Consider the following 18737-nt stretch of genomic DNA (forward strand, 5'->3'; position numbering starts at 1 on the left):
ATTACATAGGCACTCTTCCCATTCCCTCTCTATTTGGAGGCAATGGGAAGAGTGCCTATAACCAACATTTCAGATTTTCTGATCCTATGACCAGATCTAGCACTCTCAAACTCTGTTCTCCATCATATGCTGTTTCATGTAATATTTGACTAAATTCTGTTTCTAAAAGAAAATTAATTTTCTTCCTTCCAATCTATCTATTCATTTGCATGTAGTTTGGCAGATGCATGTCTTTCATGTGTTCTCTTATACCCTGTGTTCTATAGCAGTGACTGTATATTTTGTCTCTTGGTTTGGTCTATTTCACAGTAGTCTGAACTTTCTTCCCACATTTGTCTTTATCTTCCTGATCTATTTTTGACTGCATTTATCTGCTGAAAACACTTGTATTCTATTCCTATACTCAACTAATGCTGTAATTTTTGATGGGGTTCCACCAGTCATTGCCAAGAGCTCCTTTCTCTTATTCTTTAGATTTTTTCTAGCATTACATTACTATACATAAATGCTAAACTGTTGTTGCACTCGGTTAGTAAGATGCCATCAACAATTGAAGTGTTGGTCCTTGCAGGTGAATCCCATGTCAAGCATATCCTAGCTCTATTTCTTTCTAAAATTTATATTTTCTTCATGGAACACTGTTTCAGCTCAATTTTTTGCTCCCTTCTAAATCTTTTATCTGGTCTCTCTACCTTCTGTGGCTTTTTTTTCTTGGCCTATCTCCTTAGTTTTCCTTTTATACATTCTTGCTGTTCTTTCTAAATTCATTCTCATATGTCCAAACCATTTCAAGCAGGCCTTCAAGCATTTTTCAACTTTATAGTCCCAAAACACACATGCACACAATTTTTTTTAATAACCTCAAAACTCATTTCCATTGGGTTTTTTTTTTTCTACTTATGCCTCTGTTTCCATGTGTCTATTACATAATGCAAAATGAGCAGAAATTAACCTCTTAATTCAACATTCTGCACTTCAGTAGACCCTCACTATCCCAAAGTAGATTATACTGTTAAGCTCTGGTCCATTGAAATCTATTTCTTGAACTAAATTTTTCATCCATAGAAAGCACACTTCCCAAATATTGAAGTTTTCACCACTCTTTAATACTTGCCCATTACTGTATACATTTTCTTTACAGTTCAAAACATGCTGCCACTCTTTTTGATATTAATATGTAACTCATAGCTTTGTCATGTCACACTGTTCCATTTGTCCAGTTTCTTCTTTAGCAGGTCTGAATGTGTCCAAATCATATGCAATTGAGCCATTTCTCCTTTCTCGTTAACTATCTAGAACATCCATCACCACAGTGAATAGCAATGGAGATAATGCTTCCTTTCATAGTCCATTAAGTGTAAAACACTCAATTGCCAAATTTAGGTTTGCTCCTCTTATTTTTAACATTGTTTATAATTGTTTCTTTTCCCATACCTATCTCTTCTAAACTTTCTCATTTTTCCCATTGAACTCAAAGGTTTATGCATATGTCTTCATCTTTCTTTTCCTGTTTCTTCTGTCTTTGTATTCATTCCCGTTTTTCACTGTTTTTCATCTTTAACAGATCGGTAAAAATGTTGGCCCATCATCCTGAGCTTTATTGGTCACAAGATTTTCATCTCCATTTCTTAAGTTTAGTATATATTAATTGTAGTAGCTACTTAGCCCAACTTGTGTTAGGTTCATATTGTATGATTTGTATTGCAATGACTTTATTGATGTTAGAACATGATTTTGTGGTTAATCTTTAGGTTTGTTTTGAAAAAAATGGCAAAACAGCATTTATTTAGCTGACCTATGCAGTATGAGTGATAATCATCACTTGGGGACCTCTCCTCCTCTTGGTGAAGTGGAACATATTACATTTTTATCTGAACATATTGGAGCATTATACCTGAATGATGACTATAGTGATGTAGTTCTATTAGTTGAAGGAGTTCACATACCTAGCCACAGAGTTATACTTGCTGCTCGCAGTGAATATTTCAGGTAAGATTTAATTATTTCCATCATTTAAAACTAATTATTTCCATTATATTATATATGACCTCCAAGAGTTAGATGTCTCATGGACTGTCATTACACTTTGACTTCATTAACTGGTCTAGCACCATTTCTACCACTAAGACATTTCATGCACCTATCATTCTTCAGTTAAAATTATGTAATTTTTTCCTTTGTTTACCACACCTTATTGCCCACATAAAACAGTTCATTAGTCACCTTTATTAATGCTGAGATCAAATCATACGTGATTACTCCATTAAATGCATTACACTTGCACATTTCAAGCCTGGTTAGCTGAGCAATTAGCGTACCAACTCTCAGACCATCAGGTTGCAAGTTCTGATCTCATAGGTATGGATATTTGTGCATGATTGAATTTCATCACTTGGTGTAAGACTGCTGCCTGCTTATTAGAAGCCTAAAGTGGCTTGAAAAGTTTCTTGTTTGGTCTCTAGAGCAAAGGATCCAGATGTATAAAAGGTATTTGAAAAATAAAATAAACCATTTATTCCACCTATAGTACTAATGTACTATAGGTGGATGTCCTTCCTTCTAGACACTATTTCCCAGTACATAACTTTGACATCTGAAAGTTGATTTCAATCCACTAACCTGATATTTAAACTATACATTTATAATATATGCCTTTACCTCATCAGCTGCTTTTGTTAATATGTTATAAAAGGCAGATTTCTAAAGCAAGTATCCCTTAAATGCTGAGCTTCATATTACCCTAATTGTCCAATTCTGCATGAGCTAATTTTTCCAAAATCTTGGAGAAATACAAAGTAGTCTCTACTTTGTACCTCCATTAGCCAAACAGGCCAAAATAAATCCCAATGAGTTTTTTTTTTGTTATTATTATTCTTATTAAAACAAGACCTCATGGAGTCAAAGACTCATCTAGGAGGTCCTTTTATCTTACACACACATCTCATCATACCGTGTCTTAAACACATTCAAACTACTTGCAGACACCACGCTCTCGGGCAAGGCATTCCAATCACTCACAACTCTGCACGAAAAAAACTTGCCTCTCACTCCCTTACTCACACCCTCCTTATACAGTTTCCAGGGATGACCTCTGGTTCTCCCCTGATCTCCCACTATTCTCTGTAGAACTTCTCCACCATTGATCCTATAACAACCCCTTACCAACTTGTAGGTCTCTATCATATCTCCCCTCTTCCTTCTCTCCACGAGACTCTGCAAATTACATCTTTTCAATCTTTCCTCATACTCAACATTCCAGAGGTCAGAAACTACCTTAGTCATTCGCCTTTGGACCCTTTCCAACATCTCTTCATCCTTCTGAAAACCTGGTGACCAAATCTGGGCACAATAGTCAAAGTGTGGCCTAATTAAAGCCTTATACATTGGAACAAGTATCTCCCTACTTCTACATGTCAGTGTCCTCCGCATCATTCCCAGAAGTCTTTGTGTTGTCTTCACAATTTTGGCGATGTGTCCCCTAAATTTTAGATCCTTATCCACTATCACCCCCAGATCTCTTATTTCCTCTACTTCCAACAATATATTCTCACCAAGCATAAATTCTGCATCCCATCTTTGTTTTCCAAATTTTAAAACCTTACATTTTGCAACATTGAACTCGCATCCCCATTTGCTTACCCAATCACTCAATTTATTCAAGTCTTCTTGCAAGGCCACAACATCTTCACTACTCTTTATGGTTCGTCCCAACTTTGCATCATCTGCAAACAACTGAATATCTCCATCCAAATCTTCACCAATATCATTAATATATATGTTAAATAGTAATGGCCCTAAAACAGACCCCTGAGGCACTCCACTAGTGACTTTCCTTTTCCTGGATATTGCACCCCCATACACAACTTGTTGATACCTATCAGATAGCCAGTCTCCAATCCAATGCACTAATCTAATATCCAACCCCATCTGCTCTAGTTTGACTGTCAACTTATCATTAGGTACTCTATCAAAAGCTTTTGCAAAATCCAAGTATATTACTGTGTATCCTTCTCCTCTGTCCAAGGAAGCAGTCACTTTATTGTAATAAGTAAGTAGATTACTAAAACATGACCTCCCTTTAGCAAATCCATGCTGTCCATCAAAGATTATACCATTGTTGTCAACCCAACTCTGAATCCTAGTTCTCACAAGCTTCTCCAACAACTTAACCACAACACCTGACACACAGATAGGCCTATAGTTTGATGCTTGAGTTCGATCACCTCCTTTATGAAGTGGCACAATCTTGCCCTCCTTCCACTCTTTAGGAACTTGACTAAGTGCAAGACTCGTATTAAAAAAATATGTCAAGGCAGGTGTCAACTCTCTAGCACACTCCTTCAGAATACGTGGTGATATATTATCAAGTCCCACAGCGTTATTTACATCTAGTTTACTCAACTCCCCAAACACCTCTTGCTCACTTACAGTCAGTCTCTCCTCCCCATCATCAACTGCTCTTAATCTCTCCATGAAGTCACATTCACAAGATTGAAAGATCTTTATGAATTGCTCATTAAGTATCTCCACAACACATTCTACAACAGCTGTCTTTATACCATTTCCTCCAATCAGTGTCATCCTTCCATAATTGTTCTTTCTTTTACTGGCTACATATCAAAAGAACTCCCTAGGATTCTTTTTGGCTTCATTAGCTAACTGCTGTTCATACCTCTCTTTAGCTACTCTCACCAACCAAGTCACCCTCCTTGCCTGGTGTTTGTAGACCTCATGAAATTGGTTACTTCCACTTCTCTTATGCTGTCTCCACAATGCCTTTTTTTCTGTATTGCATGCTTAATCTCTTTATTCATCCATCTCACACCTACCTTATTTAACCTTCTCACCCGTGGTATACATTTAGACATTGCATCTACTAAATAGTTTTTGAAAATCCCCCAAGCTGCATTGATCTCTTTTCCAGCTAACTCCTCATTCCATGCTAAAATAAGAGCAAATAAGAGCAAAAATGACCAGTGGAATGACTTTAAACAATGCACATGGTAGGTACGTGGCTGTACCAAAAGAAATAGTTGCTGAGTGATCATTTTGCAAAGGTGTATCATCCAGATGGTAATTTTACAGTTGCTGATGTTACAGAGATGTATGCCAGCATTGAGGTAAATGAACAGGTGTTCAACATATTCAAAAAATATGAATGTGAACATAGCAGTAGGACTAGATGCATATCAGCCCATGTATGTGAATGTGCAAGAGAATTGGCACTGCCTCTGAAGTTGTTCAGTCTAAGTCTCAGCAGGGTTCCAACAGAGTGGAAAGAGTAAGATGCTACTACTACATAAAGGTGGCTCCAAGACAGGTAGCAAACTACAGACCAATTAATATATCAGGAGTGGATGTTGAAGTATTGGAAAAGTTGGTGAAAAGTAAAATACAACAGTGGGTGGATAAGGTTGCAATACACTATATAGTGGGCAGCACGGCTTTGTAGAGGATGGGTCCTGTCTTAGTAACTTATTCACATTTTATAATAAAGTGACAGAATTAGATAAAGGTAATGGCTATACCATGATACTGCTTGACTTGGCCAAAGCATTTGACAAATACCACATGGGAAAACTTGCAAAAACTTTAGCAAATGGGAATGGATATGAGGCTAGTAGCATGGATAGGGAAAGATTTAAGATGGGATATTGCTGATGATGCAAAACTGAGGAAAGCAATAGTTGATAAAGGTGATGTTAGATATCTTGCCGGATGATTTAAATAAACTGACATTCTGGGCGAAGGATAATGATTGTCAATTTAATGTTGCAAAATATAAGGTTATGCACTTCGGGTTGAGAAGGTTATATATGGTGTATCCTATTGATTGTATTGGATTGCAGGAAATTGAGGCTAGGGATTAATAGTGGATAAAGTTGAAGTTCAGAGGGCATATTGCAAAAGTTGGTAAAATAGCTCAAAGAATTACTTGGGTTTTGTAAAGATAAAGAAGTTATTATCCCTGTTTATGGCAGAGTACTATTAAGGCTATGATTTAGTCGCATCTTGACTATTACACAGATTTGGTCACCAGGGTTTCTTGGGGACCAGGAGGTGGTTGAAAGGATTCAGATGAGTAACCAAGATGGTGACAGGTTTGTGAAATACTCCCTACAAGGATAGGTTGAAGGTTTGTGGGATACAAATTTTTGTTAATTGGAAAAGAGGAGGACATAATAGAAATAAAGGTTTTATAATATTGATGTAAGGGAAAATTTTCAATATGTGACAAATAATCAGAGAACTAGGAGCCATCTGTGGAAGTTAATGTAAGATTGTGGTTAGAGGTGTGTATATCAAATTTTTTTTTGCATGGAGCTGGTGAGTGAGTGAAATTCCCTGATGGTAAACGATTCAAGGAATGTATGATAGGCTTTCTGTGTGATGGTTGATTTGAGTCCCCAGACTCCATGGAGATGCCATAAAATAATTTGATACCTCACCCTTCTGCAATGGAACTATCTGCTTTCTTCCATTCCTTAGGAACTTGTGAAAAATTTTTCATTAAAATAGCCAGTCAGTGGTGGTCATTCCTTTATCATGCATCATCAAGGATTTAGGCTTAGCATGGCCTGTTCTGGCCTTAGAAGTCATTGTTGAATCTTTTAAGAGGACATCCTGGTTTTCTTTTTCCAAGTACTTCTTTATCATGCATTCCCTTAAAACACATAATCTTGTCCAACTACCTTTTTAATGCTTTCTAAAGTGCTCAGTGTTCAAAATACATCCTCTTCATTCACTCCTAATCATTTAACACTTCCTAGGAATAAAACTTATTTTATCAAACAGCTACTGTACACCTGCAGATGCAAGACCCTTTGATATGTCTGCACATGTCAGGAGAATCCATTAGCTTTTCTTTTATGAAAATTCTAGTTCTTAAAGTGTTGACTATTTTGTTTGTACAACAGTTGGAAAATTTACTTATAAAGCACATGATTTTGCTTGTTGGTGATCATTTCGTACATCCTTTATTTCTTTCTCCTTTTCAGCATGAAATGACTATTCTTGGCACATTGCCAAGCTCAGTTCTATGAAGTGTGGGCATACTAGCAGGTGACATAGTATTGTTGCCTGACTACCATCTCCATTCAGGAAAGTCATTTGTCTTTTTATAGTTGACCATATAATAAACTCGTGTGGATTCTCTTTGAGTTGCAGTACTAGTCTTATTTTCAAATTCCTTTCTAACTACGCTAGTTGCCTTTCTAGCTTTAGTGTTGTGTTCTTTATGCAACTTTCCTTGACCTTTTTTGATATGTCTTCTATAACCTCTTTCAACTGCAATACCTGTTTCATTTTTTTTTTAGTCATCAACCTCACTCCAAATTTTTTTTTACTTCTGCTATATGACTTGCCATTGCTACTAACAAATATTTCCTAACTTTCTCTCATGCACCTCTGATCTCATCTTTAAATTTTTCCATCCATTGTAGTGTTCTAAGTAGTTTTACATTTCAATCATCAGCCTTAAAATTCCACAAATTCTTTCTATGTTTATTCATCCTCCAAGTCGACACTACATGCTCTCCTAAATGGGGAGCAAATATGACATCTGTGACAATTGTATTATTAGTCACCTCCAGGGAGTCCAAGACTCATCAAGGGAAGGCTTCTACTCTACAACTCGGTCTCCACCAACTGACCGTAACTAAATCAACGGCATCTACTGGCGACCACTACCACCAGTATTTCCACTGACAATCACAAAAATCCATGCCCACAGCAGGATTTGAACCTGCAGCCTTTCTGCTGAAGAGCAGATACGCTAACCACTCGGCCAGTCAGGCTGGGGTGGTCATCTGATGCTATAACAAAATCTAAAATTCTTGATTCTCATCTTCTCTCCATTACATGCTGCCTAAGACATCTGTCCCAAATTTATTTCTCTGATTATTATATACTGATTCTTGGGAGCAATTTATATTGCTATACTTAATCTCAAATGATTTCTTATTATGTACTTGCCATGCTAATTTGCTTCGGCATTTCTCACTCATCGCTATATTCCATAGCCTGTAGCATCATCCCACTAAATATCCTGTTCTATCCACTTCCTCACCATGCACAAGTGTTCTTTACCTTGAGTATTACCATTCCCATACCCCATTACCTTTTCTATCCTTCAGGAATATGCTATACTATTCAACTCCTCATTACGAGATTTTCTGTTGACCAAGATTCACTATACCAGTAGTTTGAACCAATGAATCAATGCACATATTCATTTCTTTATTCCAGATACTGTTGACACTTCTTATATTGAAAAACCAGTGTAACAATGCACTAATTTGTACTCAGCTTGGCAATATATCACCTCTCTTTCTACTCCGCCTTAACACTCACTTGTTCAGAGAACCTCTCAGAATGCAATCATGCTTGTTTCGAATGCAGCCATCTTTTGCGCAGCTCCTTTATTCTCAGATGGGTAGTTTGAAAAGTTCTGTCTCGACTATAGATGGCAACACTATCGGCATGATTTTTTTTTCTAAGTTGGTACATATGTCATAAGCATCCATGTGAAATTGCAAGTAGTTTGTTTTATACAGCTGTCTGAAGCAAAAGTGTTGTCTGTATCCCTTGGAATAGATAAAATTGAGTATTGTGCAGTTATAAAATTCTTTGTAAAAGGTTTAATGCCAAAAGAAATTCATTCGAAGTTCATAAAAGTTTATGGGCTCTCTTCTCCTTCATTTCCGACAATTAAGAATCGGACTGCTGAGTTTAAACATGACCATACCATCCTTGAAGATGATTCACATGAAGGATGTCCAAAAAGTGTAACAACAGAAATCGTTGATCAAGTGCATGACATGGTATTGGATGACCGGTGAGTCAAAGTGCGTGAAATTGCTGAGACTATAGGCATTTCAAAAGAATGTGTAGGATATATTTTGCACGAAGAATTGCAATGAAAAATATTTGCGCAAGATGGGTGCCACGCTTGCTCATAGCACATCAGAAATGCACTCGCATGAAAATCTTTGAACATTGCTTGGAGCATTTTAACAAGAATAACTGATTTTGTGTGTCGATTTATTACTATGGATGAGACTTGGAGTCACCATTACACACTAGAATCCAAACCACAGTCAGAACAGTGGACAGAAGCTGGTTTTGTTCAGCGCCAAAGAAGACAAAGTCGGTTCCATCAGCAGGAAAGGTCATGGCATCGGTGTTTTCGGATGCTAAAGACATTTTGTTTATTAATTATCTTGAAAAGGGTAAAACAATAACCAGGGAATATTATTCCGATCTTTTAACCAGACTAGACGAAAAAATTCATGAGAAAAGATCAGGTTTGCAGAAGAAAAAAACCATCTTTCATCAGGACAATGCACCTGTCCACAAAAATGTTTTGGTAATGGGAAAATTAAGGGATCTGCACTATGAATTGTTGGAACATCCATCCTATTCCCCAGATTTGGCTCCCTCTGACTTCTATCTCTTTGCAAAACTAAACTTCTTCCTTGCTGGTCAGTGTTTTTCTTTGAATCAAGAGGTGATTGCATCTGTAGAGGAGTATTTTGCAGATCTTACTGAGAACCACTATAGGAACAGGATAATGGTGCTGGAGCATCACTGGAATAAATGTATTAGTCTTAAGGGAGATTATGTTGAAAAATAATTTTGAAATTATAAATTTTTTTTTGTTGTTAGGCCAAGAACTTTTCAGACCGCTCTCTTACTTCTAGCATTCAGATATTTCAGGCCTCTTCTTACATGCTCGTGCATTATTATTGCTATATTCATTATCACCATTCTTCTCAACTCTTTTGTTGTCATACTGGAGCAACACTCTTTCCTCACACTTTTCTGCTGAACAATCTCTAGTACATCTCTTGCTGTGTGATTCACACTTCATCCCAGGTAATTTGCATCGTCTATGACTATCATCTTGTTCATTTTTGCCTCGCTTCATGATATCCCTTTCTCATTCCTCTTTCACTCCTTTCCCAATTCATGCATTCTCAGCTTCCTCTTTCCCTGTCATTTTCATGCTTTTCATTTCTGCTCTTGTTTCCCTTGCATTAGTTAACCTATCAAGTTTTAATTTCTTCATTCACCTTCGTACTATTTGGTTTTCCCTCTCAGAACCTCTATTTTTCTCGTCATGCAAAGCCATCTGTCAGCATATCCTCTGCTACACTAAGGTTAAATCTACCTCCACATTCTTTTTCTCATATTCCTATAAACAGGTTATATGTACATCTATTCTTCTCAGAAAGAGCCTCCATAGCTCAGTCGGTATAGTCAAAGCCCTTTGGTTGGAAAGCCCTGAGTTTGATTCTCGCCCATGATGCAAGGAACCTTTATCTGGTCTCTTGAATAAAGGTGAGTTAGCTGGTCTCATATGGAGGTAGAGGGTTTTTTCTCCCGGAAACTCGGATTTTTCATCCCTCAAAACAGACAAGCCTGCAAGTAGAACACGCACAATTTACAGACAAAGAATACTTGGAGGTGTAAACTGCCTTATCCTCATATTATGGTTAAGAAATCCAAGGATACTTGGAAGGCTATGGGTGCTTAAGTGCTTACATCAACTGGATGGATGGATTCTTCTCAGAAAATTTCAGAATTTTTGTTCATATTGCACGAAAATTTCTAGTTACATTCACTTGTTTTCAGTGATAATTTGTTTAGCATCTAACACATCAGATTATTTGATTAGCAGATTAAGTAGTTTTCAAAATTGATACAAATTGATTTTTATTATGATTGAGACCTCCATAGAATCACAAGACTCAGCGTTATTAGTTTATCTAATAAATAACTAATCACATTTCCGGACGTATCGTTTATGTTCGCTGATGCGGATATTCACAGTTCTTCCTGTTTGACCGTAGTAGGCTTGATTGCATGAGCAGGGTACTTGGTGGACTCCTGGATGTGATAAAGGAGGAATGCTATCCTTGGGTGAGCAGATGAGGGTGGCTAATTTGCTATATGGTCTGAATGTAGTGCGTAGTTTATGTTTATTGAGAATTCTTGAGATCTTTTCGGATGTGCCTTTAATGTAGGGGATGGTGACTTTTGTTGTAGTTCTCTGTGGTGGATGGTGGGAGGGGTTTCTTGGGAGTGTTTAGTATTTTGTTTATTTTTTGTGGATTGTAGCCGTTGGCCAAGAAGGTGTGGCGTAAGTGAGTCAGTTCAGCAGTGAGAGCCTTGTCATTTGAACAGATTGCTCTCGCTCTATGGGTTAGCGTTTTTAATATGCCATATTGTTGAGAAGGATGATGGTGTGATTGTGTAAGTATCTGCCTGTATGTGTGGGTTTTCTGAAAACTGAAAATGATAAGGAACAATCTGGGAGACGTGTGATGAGTGTATCCAGGAAGGGCAGACAGTTGTTGGCTTCCAGTTCCATAGTAAAGTGGATTTTTGGATGTTGGCTATTTAAATGTGCTAAGAATGTTTTCAATGTCTCAGGGTCATGTGGCCAAATAGCAAGCACATCATCAACATAGCGTAGCCAAAGTGTTGGTTTGCGAGTGGCTGTATTGATTGTGTTGCTGCTACAATTTTAAGTACACCATGTTGTTTTAGTCTAGCGTATTGTGACAAACAGTGGTTTTTGTGCTCTGAAGATGCTGGTTATAATACCAGCGAAATATCAGCATCAAGTTAATAAATTAATTATTTACTTAGTTTCTGTGTTCTATTATACCGTTAAAATAATAAACAACATTCTTGCATTTGTCTCTATATTCTCTAAGAGCACAAGCTGACTTATTTGACAGGAACTTTTGGTATGCTTTCTTCTTTTCCTTCACTGCCTCTTTAACTTCCTGTGTCCACCAGGGAGTTCTGATTTTTTTATCCTTACAGATAACCTCACCACATGCCTCTCTGGCAGAATCAATTAACATTTTCTTCAGTTTGCCACTGAATCTCCAAGGTTTGATTCCTGTTCTCAAACTCTTTCATTTTTTCTTCAATAATCTTTGTGTATTTAAGTCTACAGTTCACATTTGAGAGCTGCTCAACTTTTATTCGCTTTAAAACTTTCTTACATGTTATTCTTTTCAATGTGAAATTCAATTTTATCCTGCTCAAGACTAAATAGTGATCACTTCCAATTTCAAATCCTCTGTACACTCTGGTGTCCTGCACCAGGGAGAAAACATCACTATCAACAATGACATAGTCAATGAGACTTTTCTTATTCCTAGCCTCTTCTCTCCATGTGAATTTGTGCACATTTTTATGTTGGAACATGGTGTTAGTAATAACGAGTCCATGTTCTGAGCAGAAATCCAACAGATATTTGCCATTATTATTAGCTTTGCTCTTTTCTCCAAATTTTCCCAAAATATTTTTGTATGTCTCACAATCATTTCCTACTCTGCTATTTAGATTCCCAACAAGGACCACCTTTTCATTTTTTTTTGTGTCAGTTGCTTTTTCTAAAGCCTCAAAAAATTCTTCCACCTCTACCTTAGTAGAACCTTCTGTGGGACCATAGGCACAAATAAGTCTCATTGTCCAGTTCCCCATTCTCATATTTGCCCACATTACTCTACTTGAGACTGGCTGCCATTCAAGAAGATTAGCCTCGTATTTTTTTCCCCTAAATTTTTTGTGATAGCAAAGCATGAGTATCAGCCCCTATTTTGCAAAACAAGAACTAGCTCTCATAGAGCAAACTCAGAGAACTCGTGCAGTTGCCAGAAATACTTGTTGGTACTAAACAGAATTCCAAAAGAACATTTTTCTTAATTACTTTTTCATTCTAAGTGTTGCTACTTTCTCAAACAATTTAGAAGATATGAGACTCTTTATTTTGCCTTAGAATATCATTCTTATAGTTGGAAAGTAAGAATCATATTGTACCAAAAACCTTGAATGATTTGATTCTCTTTTCTCTGAAAGAGAACAATTAATCACAACCAAGTTACAAAAGAATCCAGAATAACTAAAATATGAAAAACTCTTCTCAAAAATGCAAAACGTTTTTGAAAAGAGTTTCTTTATTGAGAAGAGTAAAAGAAAACAGTGCAGTGGGAAAGGTTGTCAGTGTGTGTTGCTGAGGTATGACAATGAGTTCATACGGAAAGCTGGAATCATGAATGGCATGCAAGCAGAGCAATGTGAGAAGGGAGTACAGTTAGTGAATGTATAGCCTGTGTTCGAGAGAAGAATGGAATTATACAGGTGTGATGGGTTACACTTAAATGGCTTTGGAGTAAGCGTATGGAAAAAGTCTTGCTAAATGGAAGTACAATGTTTGTTGCATGTAAGAGAAGTAAAGTGAAAGATCAGGAGAGTGATATTGAAGAGACAGGAGTGCTTGGCAGGGGAAACAACGGTAGTTTGAGAGAACAGGAGCGCAAGAGGAACAGGGAAACGGCGGGAGGCCTGGGTGGACGGAGATGTGGCACAGGGAGAGTGAATGTTAAAAGTAGCAGTGAATGTGTGTATGGAGATGTAGTATATTGGTGGGTAAGTTGAGACTGAGCAGATATGTGGTAAGTGGTGATAAAGGTGATTGGGCAGGTGTGGTGGGGAAATCACAACCAACCAGTGGCTTGGATAGGACTAGTTATAGATCTAAAAATGAACTGCTGTGTTTGTTTACAAATGCCAGAAGTATCAGAAATAAGGGAGATTAAATGGTTTCAGTGATTGAATTGATTTGCTGCAAAATCATCGGAATAAGTTAAACATGGTTGAATGAAGATGATATCGTAACGAGTAGAAATGGAAGGATGCAGTATTTTTCATGAGAATAGAAAGGACAAGAAGGAAAGGGGCAGGAAAATTAAGTCCGCATAAGGTACACATGAAAGGGGAAAATAGTGGCAATGGTTATGAGGCAGTGTGGTGTAATGTGGCGGTTGAGAAGAAGACATATTTAGTTGGATGTTGTTGTTGTTGTTATAGGATTAGTGAACAAAGGAAAGGTAATTATTATGGGTGATTGTAATTAGGGCGGTATAGATTGGAATGAAGAGATAGCATTTGGGAATAAAGAAAATGAATTATTATTGAGAGAGACCTCCATGGAGTTAGACTGATAGAGGGAGGCCACATACTACACACACCAGCTATCATACTTATTCTTGAATTTGTTCAAACTGCTTGCACTCACAACATCCAATGGCGATCCATTCCAATCATGCACCACCCTCTGAGAAAAAAAAATCTAGCCCTCGCACCCTTCTTGGCAGCCTTCATTCTCAGTTTCCAAGGATGCCCTCATGTCCTTTCCTCATCCTCCATAAACTGAAAAATTTCATCAATTGAAATCCTTTCAGAAGTTTGTAAGTCTCATTCATATCACCCCCTCTTTCTCCTGTTTGCTAGTGTCTACAGTCTACAAATTTTCAATCTGTCTTCATAATCAGTATTCCAAAATCCTGATATCATTTTTAACACTCTCCTTTGTACTCTCTCCAATATATCAAAATCACAACGGAAACCAGAAGACCAGACCTGCGCACAATAGTCCAAGTGAGGTCTTATCAAGGCCTTGTAAAGAGGCAAAATAATGTACTTATATTTACATGTGAATGTTTGTTTCAGCATTGCAGTTATCTTTTGAGTTGTATTTGCAATCTTTGCTTCATGGCCCCTAAATTTCAACTTCTATTAACACTCCAAGATCCCTAGCCTCATCAGTTTCTTTTACCTAATCCCACAAATATAATACATTGGATATCTAATCATGCCGAAGTGAATGACTTTACATATACTGACATTGAACTGACACCCATATCTGTCAGCCATCCTCTTATCCATGCTAATATTGTATAACCCAAATCCATTTTCTCCAATTCCTGCAGCAGTCTGTCATGCTATATTCTGTCAAAAGCCTTAGCAAAAGCCAAAAGTATCATGGTATATCCATTTCCCTCCTCTAGTTCAATGGTAACATTGTTATAGAATGTGAGCAAGTTGCTAAAATATGACCTTCCCTTAGTAAACCCATGTTGTTCATTGCAAAGTCGATTCACTGTCAACCCATTTCTGAATGTGGGCCCTAACCAATTTTTCCTCAATCTTCACTACCACTCCTAAAATACTAATTGGTCGATAGTTAGATACATCAGTCTTTGCACCACCCTTGTGCAATGGAATTGCCATACATTCCTTCCATTCCTGCGGAATCTTCCCTGTTCTGAGACTCATTAAACATCCTGGTGAAAGGAATGGCCAGTTCAGCTGAACACTTTTAACATATGTGCTGATATTACATCAGTTCCTATTGCTGAATTCTTATTAATTTGTGCAACAACTCTAATACCTTGGCCTCACACAGCTGCATTTCTTCATCTAGTGAAGAAGTAACAGTGAGCTCAATGTTCACCAGGTTGATAGCTGAGTTGTCTTTAGCACACAGAGCCAGTTTCTTTTCATAATCAGACTTTGCTTACCATACAACAGTTGTGACTACTCTAGCCTGCTGCTTATAGCTTTTATAACGGACATCATCCTTATGCAAACGGTATTCCTTCCACATGGTCCTTTTCTTATGAATCCTTTGCTTGATAAGATTACAAATCCGTTTGACTCCTACTCTATTTATTCTTTGAACTCTGGGGACACATTCTGATATCACATTGTTTAAATGCTTCCCATGCACTGTAGATATTCTTTCCATCCAGCAACCGATCCCATTCCACTGAACTTGGTATACTTCTCAGTTGGTCATAATTTCCTGCTTTGTAGTTCAGCATGTAACATTTTCTGAATGGAACATTCATAAACTTAGTCACTTCCCGTGAGTACTGCATGATCACTGTCACTAACTAGAGGCAGAATAGTTAAGTCTTTAGCTGAAATGCCCTCTGACATTATAATGAAATCTAACACTTTTTGCTTTCAAGTTCCTTCTGTCACATGCTGCTTGAGGAAGTTGTCCTGCAACTTCTCAATAAATCCATTTTCATTCTTCTCATGAGATTGTACTGCTACCCAGTCAATATTTAGATAATTAAAGTCTCCCATTATGATTACTGTTTTCATGCTCACCTTTTCTATTTGGTGATGCATTTCTTCATCACCAGCTGCCGATCCACCAGGTCTGTGTCAACACCCGCTATGTAATTTGTCTTGATAGATTCCTCCTCACACCAGATGGCTTCAAACTCACTATCACATGAAATATTGTTAGTAGTATTATTACATTCATATGTCTCAACTCTAACTGGATTTAAGTCATCCAATATCATTAGCAGCATGCCCTCTCCTATCTACTCTATCCTTCCTAAAATTACTGTAACCATGACACTCGATACCAGTTAGTAGGTCTGATTCTGATAGCCAGGTCTCACTAATTCCTACAATGTGAGGTCACAACATATTGACTAAGGCAACAAACTCTACCCCTTTGTTTCTGATACTCCTAGCATTGTGTACAGACATAATAATCTATCTGCATGTTCTTTAGTATACTCTTGTTTGCAGTCTGCTTGACACAGTTGGACAACTTGCAGATCTCTATTCTTCTCTAATGCCTTGCACATGTAGACATCTTTGCACACATATGATGGGTCTGAACCGGACGAACACAAACCAGAAATATTTCTTGTCTCGTCAACATTTCCATGACAGAGCCCATTCTTGTCATTAACACAGTTATATACCATTGTCGCTCTTGCACTCCAATTCACACCATTCCTCCCTTTATAGTTTAGTTTCCCTGATTCTGTGTTAGGTCTCATACCAGTTATTAGTTTTTGTAGACTCCTGATACCAAATGCATTCAGGTGTAGGCAATCCCTCTTATACAAATCCAATTTTCCCTCAAACTCATTCCACACATCCAAAAACTCTCATCCATTCCTTCTACATAGCCTATGCATCGAATCGTTTGCCATCATAGCTCTTCTTTTTAATTCATTTTTATCATAGCGAGATAAAATACTAATGATTTTCACTTTCTTGCTCTTCACTCTCACCTCTTTCAGCATCCCTTTCATGTCCTTTCTCATACTGAACTTATCGGCAGTTAAATTGTTTATACTTACTATGATTTTGTTTACTTTTCTTTTCTGTTTTTAAATTACTTGCATTATATTTTTAATTTTTGCTCCAGGAAAACTTGATGTTATAACTCATCTATAGCATGTTTTATTATATAGTCACCATACCAAATAACTTTTTTTTACTAACAACGTTACTAATAACGAAAATCCAGTAGATTTTCGTTATTTCCTGACTTACCTGTTTCCTTGCTTTGTTGTTACTTATTTTCCTGTTAATTTTTCTTTTTCTCCCTATGCTCATTTAAACGTCTCAACTTTTTGCAATTCCCGCATTGTCTCTCTGATGATCTGCTTCAACTTCGCTATTTTGGTGGTTAATTCATTTTCGCTAACCTCCTCGGTGTGTACAATAACCTTGTTGGCAGGGCTAACCTTGTTCTTGCCTACATTGCTTTTTTTAGCATTACCTTTCTTGCTCTTTTTTTGGTGCCATTTTAAACATTTGCTCTTTTTTGGTGCCATTTAGTATTTTATCACATATTTTTATTAAGATATTTTACTAAATATTAAAATATCTTAATAAAATGTGATAAAATACTAAATACACTAAAATCTACACTAGTATACTACAAAACACTAACTTTCTAAGTGAAAAACAGACAAATTATTAACTTTACAGGAGCACTAAATTTGCCAACCAACCACTATGTATTGATCCAAAAATCATTTAGAGTTCTTGAGAGAACCATCTCGTGCAGCAAGTAAATGCAAGGGAATGAGCGGATCAAGAGTTCTAGATCTAATCATTTCATCAGAGGATGCAATTGTGAGAGATGTTTCACACTTTCCTCCAGTTGGTGAAAGTGATTGTGTAGTAATCACCTGTGTTGTGACTATCATATCTAGTCATATGCAGACTTTTTTGAGGAAAGGATATATGTAGAATTATAAGGCTGGTGATTGACAAGCTTAGGAGACAGCTTGGAGCTATAACATGGAACGAGGAGTTGAGTGGCAAGGAAATAAACGGTGAATGGTAACTGACAAAGAAATGCATAATAGCATCAATGTGTGAATATATTCTGAAGGCCAAAAGACTGAATAAAGTAGGTGTAAAATGGATGAATGTGGAGCTTGAGCATGAAATCTGGAAGAAGAAAGTACAAGATAAATAATAGTAATAATCAGTTGCATGAAGAGTATAAAGAACAAGCCAGGAGAGCAACTCAGTAAGGAAAACAAAAGTAGAGTATGAGCAGAAATTGGCAAATCAGGCAAAGAAAAACCCTAGTTTTTTAGATATGTAGCAAGCAAAAGGAAGATTGATCATTGTGAGATTGTTAATGGATGAAAATGGTAGAATGGTAACTGCTGCAGAAGACATTGAGGTATTCAGTGATCAATTTATAAGTGTTTCATCCTGATCAGGGTGGAATCATGAGGTTAAGTGTAGAGGGGATAGCTTAATTGTGAGTGAGCAAGGAGGTATTTCAGAAAATAAATAAGATTGATGTCAATAAGGTGATAGGATTTGATGACATATCACTATGCATCTTAAGGGAATGTTCCAGGGAATTAGCATAACTGGTAATTAATTTACGGAATTAACAACGCATATAAAGCAAATTAATTAAAGATAACTTTAATGAATCACTTCTATATTTCGACAATGTCACATTGTCATCTTCAGGAACATAAAGATATGGTATGTGCACCAAGGAACTAACAAAGCAAATGAGGAAGAAATTAAGACACTAATTTTGTTCCTAAAGTCCTAATGGTGCCCTCTTGCGGGCTAAT

General features: G+C 37.1%; 1 protein-coding gene across 2 annotated transcripts in view; it reads left to right on the forward strand.

Moving 5' to 3' along the window:
- Positions 1 to 18737, forward strand: part of BTBD9 (BTB (POZ) domain containing 9) — a 271031-nt gene that overhangs the window by 33072 nt on the left and 219222 nt on the right. For both annotated transcript variants that reach the window (XM_090398752.1, XM_090398751.1), the window contains exon 2: positions 1752 to 1989. In XM_090398752.1, coding sequence (XP_090254878.1) covers positions 1805 to 1989 — 185 coding nt within the window. In that variant the 5' untranslated portion in view covers positions 1752 to 1804. The remainder of the gene's footprint in view (positions 1 to 1751; positions 1990 to 18737) is intronic.

Source organism: Typopeltis vanoorti, chromosome 10 (genome assembly GCF_054136105.1).
Source record: "Typopeltis vanoorti isolate ZY-2024b chromosome 10, IOZ_Tvanoo_1.0, whole genome shotgun sequence".
Classification (NCBI taxonomy): Eukaryota; Metazoa; Arthropoda; class Arachnida; order Uropygi; family Thelyphonidae; genus Typopeltis; species Typopeltis vanoorti.